This window comes from Poecilia mexicana, unplaced genomic scaffold (assembly GCF_051168715.1).
Source record: "Poecilia mexicana isolate PSO_F unplaced genomic scaffold, ASM5116871v1 scaffold_21, whole genome shotgun sequence".
NCBI classification, from domain to species: domain Eukaryota; kingdom Metazoa; phylum Chordata; class Actinopteri; order Cyprinodontiformes; family Poeciliidae; genus Poecilia; species Poecilia mexicana.
The window spans coordinates 9,876,623-9,894,972 of record NW_028263390.1 but is presented as its reverse complement, the minus strand read 5'-3'; the positions used below and the strand labels follow the sequence as shown (position 1 = coordinate 9,894,972).

Sequence of the window (18,350 nt, the reverse complement as noted above, 5' to 3'; positions counted from 1 at the left end):
GTGCGCAGAGTTTGACGTTTCATACGTCTGTAAAGTCTCGTCTTTGAAAGATGGGTAATAAAAAAAGTGCGCAGGATTGTAGCTATGGGCATATACAGTCCTGAAGAATTTTAGGAAGGGGATTTTTAAAGAGTGTGAGATAAATGTAAGTTGTTTCTCTGGAAAATAATCCAAACTCTAAAGCTTGAACCAAATATATTTTGTCTTTTACACTACTTTCTTTATTATTATAAAGAAAGTAGTCTTTATATTCTTACGAATCAAAGAATAAAGTGTAATGAATTGCAATTCTGTGCAACTTTATAAAATGGTCGCATGTTCACACCCTTTTAATTTCTATTTAGGTCAGGTGATTTATGAAACATATTTTCTATAGTCTTCTGTCATCCTACTATAAGGAAATGTTAATGCACAACACAACGATAAACACCGAGATTGACTTCTTTTCTGATTATATTAGTCAAGGATTTGAAATAAAACTTATAGAAAAATGTGTAACAAAAATAAAAGTTGTAATTGAATAAAATATGCTATTAAATTAAATTGCGAATTGAGCACGTTTGTGATTACTCATCTCAACACTTCATAAAAATACTTTATGAACTAACATAAGCTGACAGCTTTTCAGAAAGCCTGTCACTGTCAGTGTATTGACAGTAGAGGGCGCCACTAACCTACAGTTTTTTTGTTATGCTTCATAAACGTGATGATTTGTCACCTATGTCTCCAAGTAAAAATACATTTCTGCATCCTCTTAAGTTAGCATGTCTTCTGTAGAACTCTGTAGCGTACAAAATGTACTCATACATTTTGTGAAAAATTACTAGAAATAAAAAAGCACAAATGAATAATCAATACAAATTGTTTGATACATTAAATCAACATCGAGATAAAATTGTGATTTCAAATTCTAGAAAACAGTACTTCAGTTCTGACACCTACAATAAATTGCAATAAAAATGCAAAATGGAATTACAATTAGCTTCAATATGGGAGAAAAAAGTAAAAGCATCTAAAGTTTCTTTCTTTAGCAAACACTCTTGAGGACTGAGCTTGAGTCCGTCGCCTCACACACACAAAAAAAGAGGTGCGCATGTACAGCTTCTCTGGCCAAAAGCACTCACGAATCACGTCTTCTCTTTCCCAGCAACTCCGGATGCTGCTGCTGTTGTGGACAGGTGTGATTTGAATGGCAAATAAGCTTCATGCAAACCCAGCAATTAGTGTGGGTAAGGAGTGCAGCGTTGGAGGGGTCATAGTTTCAGAAGAAGTGAAATGCACAAGATAGATAGATGGATCGATAGATAGTTAGAAAAATATCACACACAAACATGTTTCACCACAAATGTATTTTTAAGGGAACAGTCCGAAAAATAAATACACAAACCAGCGACACTACAAACCTTTAACACCTACATTAAACATCTGTAAGTGCACACAAATGAAAACAGGCAATATTTATGACTGCTAGCTCTGAAATGAATAGTTAGCACATTTCATTAAAACACCCCAGACACGATTGTGGTGCCATGATGTCTACCTGTTTCCTGAAGAAGGCACGGCGTTAACTTACAGTAATTCCTTATTTACTGTAACAGCAAATGTTTAATAAAGGCCAGCCTGTGAAGAATGTTATTTCCTTCTCATCTACCAAATGATTCTAAAATCAACACCAAACATATCAATCTCATATATATTGTTTTAAATGCATATTGTTTTTTTTTAAAGTCATATCCCCAATTTCCCTACTCCGTGATTACTTCTTTAAATCCAACATGTTTAATGACAAATCCAGATATTATTATTATTATTATTCAAAAAAAAAAAAAAAATTAAAGCCTCCCACAGAATACATTGTGTTGTTTAAATAAAATCAGAACAATTTACAAAGTAATAAACATTTAAGAGAATAATAAACATGCACCCATGTTAGACTAAGCAAAGAAATCCATATTTATACCTAAAAACAAAAACCAACATTTTTTTTTTCCCCGCTTTCTGACTTGGCTTTGTAACGTCAAGGCACTGTGTAGCTTAAATAGGATTGTTCATGGCTGTAAGTGTTCCACAGGATTTAACAACAACTATGTTACAGTAAAAACCAAAACAAAACTACATAAAACTAAATAATAAATCTTTCTGTACACCGCATGAACTACCCAGAGCAACCAAAGAGAAACGTGTCAAGTGTTATAATAATGTCACAATTCATAACACTTCAAAACTACTGGGAAATGCACTTTGTTTACCTCCGTCGCGCCTCCTCATGGTGAGTAATTCCCATACGACTGTGAATCAAACAACATGTTCTAGCTTAACTTTGACTCTGTCTGGGTGTAAAACTGTTGGGCTAATTTTTCTTTATATGTAGTTTTTAAACACACTTAATTGTACTAACTCTTTCCATGGGTTCCCCGTTGAAATTGATGTTTAAAATTGCATTAAAACAAAAAAGAAAAGAAAATACAATAAAAACAGAGTTACATTTTGTGGCTTAACGATGCTTAAATTGGCAATCTTGAACATTTTCATTTAACTGAATTTCTTAGATTTGAATTGCTGAACGACTTGGCTCAGTAGTGCTTGCGCGTACGCCTCACTGAACAACAGTACTTCTGTGTTTTACAGTATCGGAAAACCTAGTGGTATTTAAAAATAGCTCCTTTTATTTGAATATGAAGAATCTGCAAACAAGAAACACAATTTAAGCATCTGAGCATTTTTTTTAGCTGTGTAACAACAGCTAACAATCTTTTCCCTCAAATCACTGGCTAACATTTATTTCAAAACTATTATATTATAATTACTATTCACTGGAACTGTTTATCCTGGTCCAAGTGTATATTCCATTATCTACATACTACTTTGCATTTTCAGAAATCACAAGCACACTAATAGCCAAGACATCAACAAATTGGAACATTTCCTGAAAAACTGCCAGATCCAGTTATTCCTAATGACAAGTAAACATACCATGCTGCTGCAGCTTCACAGCACAAATATTTGACCTGTTAAACAGGTGCTGAGATCAGATAAGGCAGTCACCTTAAATGCAATGTGTGTGTGTGTGTGTGTGTGTGTGCGTGTGTGTGTGTGTGTGTGTGAGACTGAGAAGGATCAAGCATTATTATTGGAAGAGCTCTAGAAAGTAAAACACTTTGTGGCTGCAAGACAGTATTGTAACTCACAATTATGCTCGTAGTGAGAGCAAATACAATTATTGACGAGACTAAATGTTGAGTGAAAATGAATGTGAGATTTAGAGGTTTGACAATAAAGCATGGTTGAAATGTTAAAGATTGCCATTTTAAGCTCAAATATGGGTCAGATCTTTTTTTTTTAGCCCTAGAATTATTTTTCTGATTCAACACCATCAAAATAAAGCAGGACAGCAGAAGTGGAGGTGTGTTAGATATCTAGTCAAAGTCCTGCCAAATTTATATAAAATGCATTTTTAAAAATGTTATTTCTTGGGATTTTCTAAAAGAAAAAAAAAAATTAAAGGAAGCCCAAGACAACAAGCTGCACCAAACTACTGCTCTAATAGTGCCTTGCAGAAGTATAGTATACGGCTTGAGCTATTTCACTTTCTGTCACATTACAGCCGCAAAACTTTATGTATTTTATTGAGATTTTATGTGAAAAACCAAAACAAAGTAGTCGTTAATTATGAATTGGAAGAACGCATGTTTTTAAAAACTTTTTTTTTACAAAAACACCGTAAGAAGACGAGCATATGTTTGGATTCAGTCTCCTTTTAAACGAAGAAAAACATTGTTGAAAGAAAGGCTCAGTATAATCATCCTGCAGGAACTTTAAAAATGCATCCAGAGATGAAACAGGATCAAGGCAAATCCATGTGTTAGAATGGCCCAGTCAAAGTCCTAACCTAAAACAAATTCAGAATCCATCTTGGAAATTGGCATTTACTGATGCCTCCATCCTGTCAGACTGAGCTTAAGCTATTTTTCAAAGAATGGGCAAAAACATCTAGTAAGTAGTTGAGCAAAGACGTGTTAAGAAGTGGTTCTACAAAGCTTTGATTGATCAAAGCTGAATACGTACGGATGCACGTTATTTCATATTTTCATTTGCAGAAAATGTAAAAAAAAAAACGTGACAAAATGTTAAAAAGTGTCATAAAGCACAGCGCATAATATAATAGAATGCCGAGGCTCTCATTAACAATCAAATATTAGGTAACCTCTTGTTGGTTTAGGCCGTTGCGGAGGATTTATTTATAATATTAAAGTACGTCAACAGGTCTTAGTTTGTATTAGGCAAGAAGATTCATATTGTTTGCTTTTCAATGGGAATTTCTTAAGTAAAAGGTTATGCTGTCAAAATGAGGTTATATAAGATTGACCTTTTTCCCCATGTTTAAACCACAGCACAAAATAACTCAATTATGAGGAACTGAGGCGCTGTCGCTGTTAGTAGTTCCACTTGTGAGGAACTAAGAGGAGCTGGACCATACGGTTTGCGTCGTGAGCTAAAGTGTCAGTGTTTCAAAGGTTTCTCCAGGAGAGTGAAGTATGAATGGAAGCTTTAATGGTGGTGTGTCCAAAAGTTTACTTGGTTCAAAAACAAAACCTTCAGACTTCAAGTCTCAGAGTCCACCATGGAGGAGAAGATGTCCACCAAGCTGTCGAGTCCGTAAAGGTAGCCGTCCTCTCTGTTCCCTTCTACCCATGATGCTCGGTGGGTTAGTTCCTCCCCGTCAGGGAGGGGCGTGGTCTTTCCAAAGTCGATCATCCACACTTTGGCGCGCTTCCTGCTGTCGTGAACAAATAAGAGCGAGCTGCCGATGACCTGCGAAGACACACAACAGCCATATGATCCAAGAGAACTGGACACAAAGACCAGAACCGAGCAGGGCTCCCACCGTTATTTGCTCAGCAGAACACGCCTGTTTGTTTCTTTTCAAAACATTATCTCACTTCTCGTTTCAGCTTCGTGCGAAATGTCTGTCTGTGTGTGTGAGTGCGTGTTTGCGAAAGTGTGAAAATGTGCGCGAGCGTGTGGTCAGGCAGTTAAGAGTCTAATTTCCATGATGAGTCTTGCTGTGTCTAAGTGATTTGGTGTCTTTACTTTACATTAACAACATAAACTGAGTAAACAGGTAACTAGGACTGGAGCGAAAGCACAAATCCACAACTGGCTTGTGTTTAACTCACAACGGAGATAATAAAGCTGCAAAAAGACTTTTGCTAAAATCCATACATCAGTGACAAAGCAAAAAAAAAAAAAAGATGCATTTAACATATTTTTTCAGAAATATAATCTTACATGCATAATAAATACACAGAGCATATTTTCAGTGTTTTGTTTCAATGTGAGCAAGAATTTTATTTTTTTTCTTTTGCAAGTTTTACAAACCAACTTTTTAAATGTTTCTCCTACTAGCTGCGTGTCTTTACCTCATGACTTCTGAAGAACGGAGAGATCTCCAAAGTGGCTCGGATTTCCTTTAACCTCGTTAGATATTTGTTCTGGAAAATAATACAAATAAAGAACAAAATTAGTCTGACGTGTGCTTAGCAGAGGAAAACAGGCCCTGTTTTAAGCTTTATTCAGTCTCCAGTCAACTTTGACCATCTTTCTAGTCCCCACTGATGGAAAGCTTCCCCACACCATGATGCTGCCACCACCGTGTTTCACTGTAAATGTGGTGAGCAGTGTTAGGTGTTAGGATTTCACCACACATAGCATTTTGTTTGAAGACCAGAAAGATTTTCTGTCTCAACCATGCAGAGCATCTTCTTTGTATTTTTCAACTAGGGCGACTGCTTGCTCTAGTTTTTGATTTATTTAGGGGTATCAGAGTAACCGAGGCTGGAAATAAAAGCACTGCACATCTTTCAGATTTGTATTTCTAAAAACGTTATAGGTAGAAGTTTCATACTACTTCACAGTTTTGTGCTACTTTGAGTTGTAATATATTCTTAGATAACCCTGCAAACTCTATACATAAGTATTATATATAAAGGTTGTATCAGCTTAAAATCAGCTCAATAATTTCCATTCTGATGATTAATGTTTATTGCAGGGCAACAGAGAAATCATAATCCATTTTATTTTTTGTTTTATTAACTATTTTTGATTGTGTTTTATCTTAGATATTTAAAATAGCTTCCAGTACTAGGTGTTTGTTACAAAATTAAAGTTTATTGGCTTGTAAAAGGGCAAACTTGCATTATTATGCCACTATCAATATATGTTACTTGAAAATTGACTCAAAACCACAATATCAAAATTTTTCACAATAATTACTGGGACAAGTTATCATCCAGCAAAGTTTGCTAATAGTTTTGTTATAAAATATGTGAACAAGTAGCTACGCTTCACCGTGTTCCAGTTGGGAAATGAAACTAAAGCACAGAAATGTTTGACGTCGTCTGAATTGTTGCGGTTCTACACGACTGTAATCCAGACTGTTAAAACGTTCAGACACAGCGTCAACTTGTTCCTCAGACGCAAACATAATGATGGACATCCTACACAACTTCACCTCATCCTCCGATGCTTTACTGTCACTATTGTAATTGGCAGCTTATTGGCTCACAGAGTATTTTAGAAAAACACTCACCAATATCTCCGAATCTCCTCTTACAAAGTCATGGAAGGCTGTCACCACTTGTTCCCTTGTCCTTGTTTTCTTAAAATCTCTGTTCACAGTTCCATCTTCTTTCTACAGAAAAAAAAAACAAGAAAAAAACAAACAAGAGGAAATTAAAATTTACTGGCTTTATTACTCTCTGGAGTTGCAAAATCCGAGAAATGACCTTGCAGCTATTTGTAGGCTGACAGTTAATGGATGTGTTTCTCATATGACCTTGTATTTCTATAGACGTTTCAAAATATTTTAACCTACTTCAGGTTGTCAGACAGGATAGAAAAATTTCTTTCTTAATTTTTACACCCAGGGCCAAGTTGACTTGGACAACTTTTTTTCCATTAGTACATGAAATTGCCATTTTAGCTTATTAAGAGTACTTAACATTAAAATCAAATAACTTGTTTGACAATCTGAAACATTTAAGTTTGACAAAAAAGAAGAAAAAAAAAGCAGAAGAAATTTGAAAATCATTTCTCAGGCTTCAGTCTTAGGAAAGCAGACAGACAGAAAAGGTAGGAAGGAGAAGAAAAGGAGAACAATGTGTGGAAGGAAGGCAGAAGGGTAGGAGATATATTTTTAGAAATTTAGCCTTTGAGCAAGAAAGTATCTCTTTGTGTTTTTTTTTTAATCTAAACATCCACACAGTAACTATTTTTAAACCTTCAAGCTTTCCACTTCATAGATCAAGTCTGGTCATCGTAAGTTTCCAACACTCCACAAAAAGAGCGCGTTTAATGCTTAGAAGCGTCACAGATCTGCTGCCAGTGCCTTTGTAGTAAAGAGTCTTCCTAAAATGAACTCATCAATGATTAAAACCATCACAACAGACCAAACTGTACACTTCCCTTCTAAAACGGCAAATGTGGAAGTATCAATGTTCAAAGTTGTAACAGAGTGCCGGTGTGTGAAGCCGAAGCGGTGACAGAAAATGCAACTCTGCAGCAAGCATGTTCTTACAGGAGGCGAGACCATTGGTGGTCACTAGTTAGGTGGTTTAAAAAGGAATAAATTTGCTTTTCTTATTCCGCTCGCTGCCTAGCAACGAGGTAATATTTAGAAGCAAAAGTACTTTTTCTTTTTCTCTTTGTGGCTTAAAGTCTGAAGAGTCTCTGATCCAATCTGCCCTTTACTCACACTTTACCATGTTTTCAGCTTACATAATAGAATCATTGCTACAGGTTTGGCCGTCCATGAAATGATGACGATCCGTGCATAATTTTCCAAACGGAGAAGTACACACACACACACACACACACACACGTCTTTTTCTGGGGATAATCCTCCACATCATGGCAGCGGACCACCAGGAGGTTGTGAATGTCCTTATATAGCCATGACTCCCACAGACAAAGGGACTTTGAGTGTGGACACAATATGTCAGAACCGTATGTCGAGGCCGACACAGCTGACACTGACAGAGCTCATAAAGGACAAGGGTACTCCTGTACCTTGAGAGGAAGTTCCTGGGAAAAAACAGGAAGTTAGGTCATATTCCTGAATTGACCACACAGCAGCGCAGACCGTTGGAAGAAAGAAGGGAAGGAAAGCTGCTCTCTCACACTCACACACACACACACACACACACCCCCACCCCCACACACACACACACACACACACACACACCTTAGTCCCTCTTTGTGAGTCTTACCTTGACTCCCTCTATCCTGAACCCCAGGGTTGCCGTTGAGCTTATTGTCTCTCTCCACTGCATGTATCTTGGCTTGGTCACTGCCTTCTTGTCGTTTTCCTCCAATGTGGGCGCCTCAGGGTCGACCTCGATCATTTTCTGATACATGTCGGGCCTCGGCGCAGGCTTTCTCCGAGCCTTGGTTAGTTCTTCCTCAAGGTAGGTCCTAAAAAATTAAGAGAAGCACATTTGGCGAGGGATGGAGAGGGAAATTAGGTAAAGGTTACATGAGTAGAAACACACCTTACACTGCATATTGTTCCTATGGTTTTTAGCTCTACCTGACCTAGAGAGGTTATCTGCTTTCCCACAATGTAGGGTGACAAGCAGCTCAATGGAGTTTTTCTAAATGTAACATTCAGTGTTATGTATAAACATGGTAAAAAGCGTACCTATGTGAGTGGCGTTAGCGTTTTGGAGAACCTTGAGCAAAATTATGATCAAGATGATTGATTCGAACTGAGAGAAAAATTCAACAACAGGATTTGAGTGAAAACAAAAGATGAAAAATGCATTTTGAGTGACGCAAACTTTATCTATTTTATGTAGAAAAGAGCTGTAACATTACCCTGCACAGGTAAGTATCTGGTGACTGGCGTATGTGCAAAGCCACATATCTTACTTTAAACTTGGCTTTTGCACCTTGAATTTTCTTTAAACTTAACAATATAAACCTAAGGCCCATTTCCCAACCAAAACTGATTTTTTTTGACCAGTCCAGTTTCAGACTTTAGAGTAAATGAGTGATAATTTTGACAGCTGATACTCTCAAACATCAACAGGGATTGGGATTATTTTGCTCTATGACGGTTAAAGGAGGAACATGTGGGGAAACGCAGCTTTCAGCCAAATAAAAGGCTTTAATCTTATTTGGCTGGGGAGAAGAAAATAATGAAACAGATGTAAATAAATTAACATAGACCAGGCTGAAAATGCTGCACAATGACATAATTGCGTTTGTAGTTGACACGTAATAAAATAACTTTCCATCTCACATCTCAGACAACAGACGAGCTCCTCTGTAAGCCCAAAAACCTGGAGCAGTCGGTGGAATTAAGCACATCATGTAAAACATTTTGCGAAAACAATTTTGCGTTCTCTCACCTCACTCCCATCTTACAGTCCATTACACACGGGTAGTCGAACTCTGCCAGCAGATCCTCCATCTGGTTGTACTTCTGGCCATCCTTCTCCACGTCTCCGTGATAACCAGGAACGTAGGGCTTCAGCACATCCTCCATCAGCCGGGACAAGCAGCGCTGCTCGCATTCACAGTGTTTCTAAAAGACACCGTTAGCAAGTGAGCATTTAAATCAGAATTACAAATATGAGGAAGGTGTTAACAACAGAGATGATCTGAAGCTAATTTCTTACTTTTAATATGCGTCCATTTGCACCCGCTTTAAAACTCCCTGTGAAGAGAAAAACCTTTAGTCAGGCGGCTGCGGAAAGAGCCTGAAGTGCCGTAGCTTAGGTTAGCTGACTGAAGACACTTCAGCTGTGATTTAGATCTCCGTTAAGCAAACAGGTTCTGTGGGGTCCAACACGATGATGTATAGCGCTAACGTTGCAGCCAACCATTTTTCAGCTAGATGTGTCAGAGCACTTAGGATTCAACCGTCCCTTTCTTTTGTCACCAGGAAGTCGTCTGTGTTCTGCATACCTGCGTGTCCAGCCAGTTGAATCCAGGGATACTTCTTCTTGAAGGACATAACAAATGGAGACCAGTGGACCATGTTCTTTATCTTCTTCCATGACTTGTGCTGCATAAACACACACAGAGAAACAAAGAGGCTTAGCGTATCTATCATGTATCTCTACTTTGTTACACTGCTATGCTTAGACTTGGTGCACCTGACTTTCAGGATGTTTATTTCCGAGTAGCTGCATGGGCAGAGAATCAGCTGCTCTCCAAGAATGTATACTGCTCAAAAAAATAAAGGGAACATTTCACTTTAATTTTGTGTGTGGCTCCAAATCCAGGCCTCCATTGGTTAATAAATTTGATTTCCATTGATGATTTTTGTGTGATTTTGTTGTCAGCACATTCAACTTTGTACAGAACAAAGTATTCAATGAGAATATTTCATTCATTCAGATCTAGGATGTGTTATTTGAGTGTTCCCTTTATTTTTTTGAGCAGCGTATTAAGTGGAATATGAAAAAATCATTATCATTTAGCAAAAGTAGATAAGAGAGCCATAGCTAATAAAGGTTAACCTCAGGAAGGTGTACAACCTCAACAACATGCACTGTGGTCTTATCTGTTCTCAAATGGAAAAACAAGAATTACAAGGCAAACAGAAACAGTTTTTTTGATAAGAGTGTTTACTACCTTAAAAGTAAAACCAGTTTTCTGACATATTCAGTTTCAACCCAGTTTAGACTAATATTTGAGGCAAGCTTAGAATTCGACACAATCTGCTTCTGGTCTTTGAGCAGCTGAGATGCCTGTTGATCAACATTTTAAACAAATAAAAGAACATTTTGAATGTAATTTGCCACCACCTAGTGGTATGAGTGTGAAGTACCACTACCTGCAGTATAAAAAGATTTAGCTCAATATTTTGCACGATTATCTCGTTGCACATTTGCATCATACCTATATTTTGCATGGACTGCATTAGCTATATTCAAATAAACAATCTCCATTAGAGTTAGTATCTGCTTCACAGCTAAGCACAATTAACTTAATTTCTATACAACTGTTTACAATCTGAGGCAGTAGAAGGTTGTGAAGAAGTAGTATATACACAGCACCGTTTAACAACAAAGTTCACTTCAACCCAGCCAACAGGTTTAAATCCAACCCTAATAAACTGAATGGCTGCATTATGTATTTACCCTTGAAATGCAAGTTTAAATAAAGAAGAGAAGCAGCAGCAGTTAAAGTCGATCTTTAAATATGTTGGCTAATTATCTGCTTTTCACAGTTTTGCTAAAAATCTATGAGAGACATAATAAACACGTGCACCTAAAAAAAACACACACACACATTGTGTTGACTATCCGTGACCTCGGGGAGCCAACTTCTCCTTTTTTTTTTTTTTACATTTGTTGTTTTCTAACATTTTAACTAAACTCTGGAGAACTGAGCCAGGGTTTCCCCTGGCAACTCACACAAACACAAACAGACCCAGCGTTTCAGCAAAGGCTCGCCTTGTCCCTGGCAGGGATGCATTGAACTGTGGGAGTCCTGCCTCACAAAGAGACACTCATTCACAAAGTGACACACACGCACACACACACACACACACACACACACACACACACACACACACACACACACACACACACACAACATTGTTGTTTCAACATAAACAGCTTTTCTCTGATTTAAATCCAACTCTTCCTTTTTTTTTCTTTTTTACTAGCTCTGTGGCTTTATAGTGCTCAGACTTTCCTTCATTAATCGTGTTTTCCATATTTTGTTACAACCACAAATTTCATTGTAACTTATTGAGCTTTTATAGCTAGAACAACATAAATTAGTTCATAACTGTGAAGCGGAAGAACGTCTTACAAATAAAAATCAGAAAAGTCTGGTGAGCATTTATATCAAGCACTCGTTACTCTGACACATAGAGTCATAAGAAATTGTGCCTTCATGTGGAGAAGTTGCTCTCTGGTCAGATGAGTCCAACATTAAACCTGTGTGGGACTGTGAAACAGTTTGGGACTTGTGTCACAGTCTGCAACTGTGAAACAAGGTGGTGGCAGTATCATGCTGGGAAGCCTCAATCTGCAGAAAGTTTAGTTTAAAAGCTGGCAGAGATATAAAAAAAAAGAGTTGCAGCTGTTACTGCAACAAAGGGGGGTTTCTGTAAAAAGTACTGACTCGGGGGGGGCTAAAAACAATGGCATGCCACACTTTTCAGATTTATTTCTTGTAAATCATTTAAAAATCGTGTATAACTTCTGTCCGCCTTGTAATTATACACTACTTTGTGGATGCCTATGAAAAAAAATATTACAATTCGCAGAGGTTTGTGGTTGGAGTGTGACTTTTGCTGAGAAGCTGTTTTTACTCTGCATAAATAAACCGGGTGCACAACAACTCTGGGAAATCTAAAATAGAAATAAAACAGACTTTTAGTTCAGTGAACAAACCAGTATTATACTCGATCTAAATCCCAGCAATCCAAGACGCTTTTTTTTTTTTTTTTTGTTAACAGTGGAATCATTACATCAGATGTGGAAAAATTCAGCTCGACTCTGAGAGTTCAAACAAAGCTTGGCTGTTCAACAACAAGGTCACCAGCGATTGCAGCAGAGCTGAAAATATGTGTTGAAAAATCCAACTTCCTAAACACCGCTCCACTGATATTATGACAAAATCCTCTCGCTTCACGTTGCAAATAGAAAGTTAAAGTTGACCTCACTGAGAGAAGATTTCCTCCGGTCTGTGAGCATCAGGAGAAATAATATTATGTCTCCAAATAACTCGGGGGTAGAAGAAGAGCAGCAGGAGGAGAAGTGAGGAGAAGAGGGATAAGATAAGAGAGGAGCGGACCATAGAAGGAGACATTTAACCCAAGTCCAATAATCTGGACCTGAAGAAAATTCATCAGCTGTTACTATGACTATCTATGGTTAAACGTGTCCACACACGTTCATTCAAAGCATTCAGAAGTCACGTGATGTCTTTTTTCTTCTCTGGACCAGTGAAGGGGTTAGGAAAAAACTCAAGCAGCAAAAGACACCCAAACCCTGACGTTTACAGAAATCACATGATGGAAACTCATTTAAGAGTGAGGTCATCTGAAATGGCTCCCTGAGCAGAAAGTCTAAACTTTTCTCAGTTTGAGAGGTCCAATAAACAGGGAATGTTTTCTTTCATATTTAACAAGAAAAAAAAATCAAAAAATCAAAGGAGAGCGGGTTGTTTAAAGGGAAAATTATGGCGTGCTGGAGGCAGGAAATCGCTATGTTTACATGTGTTATCCAGTAATTAAGGCTGGAAATTAAACAAAATGGCTAAAACATTCAGTTATCAGCCAACAGATTTGTTTTTGCTTTCTAAACACTCATAAAGCTCGTTTTTGTCAACTTGTTTAGCCAATGGGCAGGAAGGAAAAGAGCGGCGGCTACTGGCTGAAGTTTGTGCTTCCTCTGTGAGTTCTGTCATACTTTCCAGCATGCAAGGCGAGAATCTGCACCAGCTTAACAGAGCAACACCCAACATGGTCACTATGTGCACGTCGCAGAAAAGTACTTCAGCAGTTTTCATAAATGAAAAAGAAACTCAATCATCAAATATTCCACCTGGAATCACCACGTCCCAGTGAAGTCTTGCTAGTTCTAGTTTGTCGAAAGCGAATCCTTAAGTAGGCGTTGAAAAATCTCCTGCGTGGGTTACCTGAGGGCTCCTGCGTCGGTGGATGACGGTGATGATGAAGATGGCTACGAGCGATGCCACAACACTCCACAGTGAGCACAGCCATGCAGACCACATCGTGACAGATGGGCTGCCAGTCAACCAGGCAACCTGACAGAAGCGACGACCTGACCGGCCCGCGCTCCTCTCACAGCTGGAAAACCCGGCTCCTCGGGCGCCTCTCTCCCGACCTCAGCGACATTTACACCTGTGTGTGTGTCTGACTGCGTGCAGGCACAAACAACTGCGGGGTCATTTGATTGGCAAAACAGAGGGTAAACATAATCTGGGCATGCAAATCTCCACACAGGTCCCCGACGATTGAAAAACAGATGGAGCAACGTGTGTGTGAGTCTGAGAATGCAAAATAATCTAGATTTAATTAGAAGTCAAGCAAATTCCTCAGAGATATGTTTCATATTTGAAAGCAGTTAGAGTTTTTTTTTTTTTTAATATTATTCTTTTTTGTGTGTGAATAAAAGATTGATGACAAGAAAACCACAACAATGGCTAATATAAACAAAAGGAAGCATTCGAACCAGCATTGCCCACACTCTATGGCAACATACTCAGCACTTTACCGCAGACTTCATGTGAATTTTAATTACTTAAACTCAATGCACCTAAGCAATCAAAGGCACTGTCCAGTTTATCTACATTTTGTGACAATTCGACTAAATATAACAAATTCTATTGACTGTATCTGTCAGCATTTCTTAAAGACGTGTAACTAAATAAACTGCAGGTTGTTGTTGTTGAATTAGGAAGCTGATGTAACATGATGATTCCATTCGCATCTTAAACAGAACTTAATTTTATCTCTTGTACTTCCTCCAGCCTATACTCGTCAATCCTTTTGTACCTTTAAAACGAGAAAATATATTGGGAAATGAATTTTTCAACGTGGACTGCACGGCGACGCAGCTGGCAGCACCGTTGCCTTGCAGCAAGAAGGCGCTGACTGCACCAGTCTCACAGTGAAACACGGTGGTGGCACTTTTCCTTCTGCAAGCTCAGGGAAGCTGGTCAGAGTTGATGTAAAGGTCGGTGGCGCAAAATATAGTACAATCGAGGAAGAAAACCTCGTTGGAGGCACAAAGCACTTAAACGTGGAGTAAAGGTTCATCCCTCAGCAAGAAAACAGCTCTACACGTTCAGTCGGAGCTGCAATAGAACCGTTTGGATCAAAGCATGCTCATGAGTTCGTGTGGATCAGTCAAGGTCATAACTAAATACAAAATAAAATGTAGGACAAGCCTTGAAAATAAATGATTAGAGATTCTCTCCATTCAATCTGACAGAGGTGGAGCTATTTTGATAAATGGTTGTAAATCTCAGATTCTGGATGCACTGAAAAAAAAAATGAAGTTCAAACTTAAAGATTTGTGTTGGTCATAAGAAACAGAATGAAATTCATCAAACGTACTTTAATTATGTTTGTTTACCTTCACAACTTAATAAATTAACTTTGATAAACATGATTTTATTACTTATTAATTAATGCATTTGCTTTTAAGTTGTAGCTGCATTTTCTTATTTTCAGTGTGTGCAAAGTCTTAATATTATTTGTTTCCACATATACACTACTCTTTCCTGTTTGCAATCAGGGATTTTCCCAAAGTGTTTGTGATCCAACAGGACAGACATTTTTTCTGCTTGGCTTCCACTTTGTTGAGAAATTACTGTCTGTAAGATGAATGAAAGATGCCTTGTTGCCCTCCTGGGTTTAGATGAGATGTTTTCCAGAGAAAAGAGCTTTTCTAGTGAAGCTTCATTACATCTGTTGAAACTTAATGAGAGGCCTCAGACTGTTAAAAAAAAACATCCAACAAGTTTTAATTTAATGGTGTTTGATTTAAAGTCTTCAAGTTCTGTCAGATCAGTGTTTGAATTACTCTCCTCATATACCCACAGTGTTGAATGAGGGTTTCTTCTGGGTATAATTACCCAAAAAATGCTATGTGTGCATACTCATGTCTCTTCATGTCTGTAAAAAAGAAAAAAACAAAAAGAAAAAAAAAAAAAAAGAAGTAAGACTGCTTTTAGAAAGTCGCTGAAGGCTCAAAAGCCTTTTTCCTCTGTCTGTATGTTCCCTTTGCCGCCAGCTTCGGTCTGCCTCACATCTTTGGCCGCTCGGTGAAAGATTTCTTCTATCTCCGTCCCCAGACTGGCTGAGTGACAGGAGGATAGCAGGAAGAACAGCAAAGTTTCCATTGAGGGAGAGTCGAAGAGAGAGAGAGGAAATTGTAAGCGAAGGAACTTCTTGCAGACAGGAAGTTGAGGAAGGGGGGGTTGCCGCTTGCCTCAGCGACAGTATTTTCCACATCCGCCGCTGACTACAAACAAAATAAGGCAGAAAAAAAAACTGGCCTTGCCCACTGTAAACAGCAGATAGAGGAAAGAGTGGAAAAAAAAAAAGAGAGAGGCACCAAGCAAGAGAGGATTTACTGGTCACTGGTCATTACTGGCTCCAGAATATGCATGATTTTCAACACATCAGCTACACGCATTTGCATGTAAAAGCTACAAATTCATTGGTTTTATGTCAAAATGGTTATCTTAAAAATATGCACAGATATATAGAAATATAATGTTTAATTATCAACGAAAAGAAACTGCGGTAATGTTATCCCATATCAACTGTTTGCATGCAGAAAGTAGTGCAGGAAAGGGGTGTCAAATGGTTAAAAAAAGACACTCAGGGCAAAGGGTAACTCTGGGTTACTAATGTGTAACGTGCACAAGCAGGGGAAACACTGATGCACGCCGATGTTTTAAACGGAGAGACTCTGAGGAAACAACAGGCTCGATATCTCTCACCACAAGGTCCCCTTGCAGATACAAATACTGCAACTGTCTGAGTCTGCAAAAGTTTAGACTACGAGGTGCACAAACACAACACAAACACACACTTACTCACAAGCCAAAGAAGAAGAAAAAAAAATCTAGCACACAGGCACCATTAGGCTGCAGTGAGGGTGACGCAGTTTAAACAACATGCTTGGAGAGAGCATGATTAATCCTTCGGTAACCAAGGTTTGGCTGGTGGAGAAACAGCTTTGAAATACCGACTGCGCTGGTGAGCTGGGAAAAGAAAGACCTTACAGTAGAAAGGAGGTTAGATGTTTTGAATGCGGCTGATGTTCAGTTATGTCGTAACTAAACATTGCAGTTAGATAAGAAGACTTCTTTCCAAATTGAGGTCACTATGGAACATTAAAGAGCCAATCTGAGTTTCGATCTAGGCTTGACTCTGCAAGACTAAAAAAAAAAAAAAAAGCCAAAGTGATTCAAGGGCGTCCTTTTGCAAATTTGTCAGGGAATGTCAGTGCATTTCATACTTCTGCATATTGATCTATGGCTCACATGCATGAGTGTTTTCTCATAGCCGTGTATCAGGGCCAGCAGGGTTTCCCCCGTGCAAAAAAGGCCGTCCTGTCATCTAGGCCACCAAACCCAGTGACAGCAGTTTGACCCGACTGCTTCATGTCATGCATAAAGCATGCAGCTGCATTCTCCAAATTTGCACAAAAAACACCAAATAAAGGACTGACCAGTGGTTCCCCTTGCACTGTAAACCAAGTAGGCACTGCAACAAACACACACTTAGGTTAAACACACACCCATAAACTTAGAGACTCTGCACAGCTGTGAGAGGGAAACTCAGTTTGACGTCACAGGGCTGCTAGGCAACTTGCGCTGTGGTGGTGAAGATTTTCCACTGCAGTACAAACAGTGTGTGTGTGCATGTGTGTGTGTGTGTGCGTGTGTGTGTGTGTGTGTGTGTGTGTGTGTGTGCGGGTGTGTGTGTGTGTGTACTGATAGCTCAGTTGACTTACAGTGCTGGACATACAGTAAAAATGGCTGCTCACCTCGGCAAAGTACGGCCAAAAGAAATCTCCCATTTTGGTTAAATTTGCAGGAAACAGCATAAAATCAACACGGAAAGGTGACGATGTTGGGTTTGGGTCAGCGTGTGACCACGTTTATCAGAGACACAGAAAAAGGGGATATGAGTGTAGCTTTGCCAGGTTACACTTTCTGTGTGTGTACGCTGATGAATGTGTGATATTTTACTGACTAAATTTGTAGAGAAATGTGTGCAGAAGGTGTGCCGATGATGTGTTGGGGTTTACGGTTACTGCAGGATGGGTGTGGCCTTCGCTTCAAAAAGCCCAGCCTGTTTATATAGTCGATCTGTGTATTTAACAGGCGCATCTATTTCAGCTCCTTGAAAGTTTATAGAAATCTTTTCAAGCATCCCGTCCTCTGCAAACTCTACATATGGTTTCGTAACACTTTGCGTGTATCACTTCGCTTCTAGATGTCCTGCTGTGCATCCTTTTCGTTGCTTCTGTCCAAAATAGCTTCAAAGTCTTGACTGAGTCTGTATAGGATCTGAAAGATGAAGGACTTTTATTCCAACCCTCTGACAAAGTGAGGAGATAAATAATCATTTTTTTTACATAAAAAAAACAACGATTGGATTCTTGATAATCCCAATAAAAATATATGATTATTAATAATTATTATAGTTAATTTAGCATTCAAAAAAATATTTAGTTACATTTTTTTCCCGTGATCATCACGTATGCAGCTTTAAGAGAGCCAAACCACATGAATGTCCTTCCCCGGCTAACAAAGGAAGCAACGCTGAAGACCGACTG

General features: G+C 38.6%; 1 protein-coding gene across 2 annotated transcripts in view; it reads right to left on the bottom strand.

The window, feature by feature from the left end:
* Positions 1-1,330: 1,330 nt before the first annotated feature.
* itpkb (inositol-trisphosphate 3-kinase B) overlaps positions 1,331-18,350 on the bottom strand; it is a 32,088-nt gene continuing 15,068 nt past the window's right edge. For both annotated transcript variants that reach the window (XM_088001991.1, XM_014996092.2), the window contains exons 7-13: positions 9,970-10,069; positions 9,681-9,718; positions 9,411-9,586; positions 8,268-8,472; positions 6,590-6,691; positions 5,421-5,492; positions 1,331-4,812 (exon numbers count right to left, since the gene is read on the bottom strand). In XM_088001991.1, the coding sequence (XP_087858117.1) occupies positions 4,603-4,812; positions 5,421-5,492; positions 6,590-6,691; positions 8,268-8,472; positions 9,411-9,586; positions 9,681-9,718; positions 9,970-10,069 (903 nt within the window). In that variant the 3' untranslated portion in view covers positions 1,331-4,602. The remainder of the gene's footprint in view (positions 4,813-5,420; positions 5,493-6,589; positions 6,692-8,267; positions 8,473-9,410; positions 9,587-9,680; positions 9,719-9,969; positions 10,070-18,350) is intronic.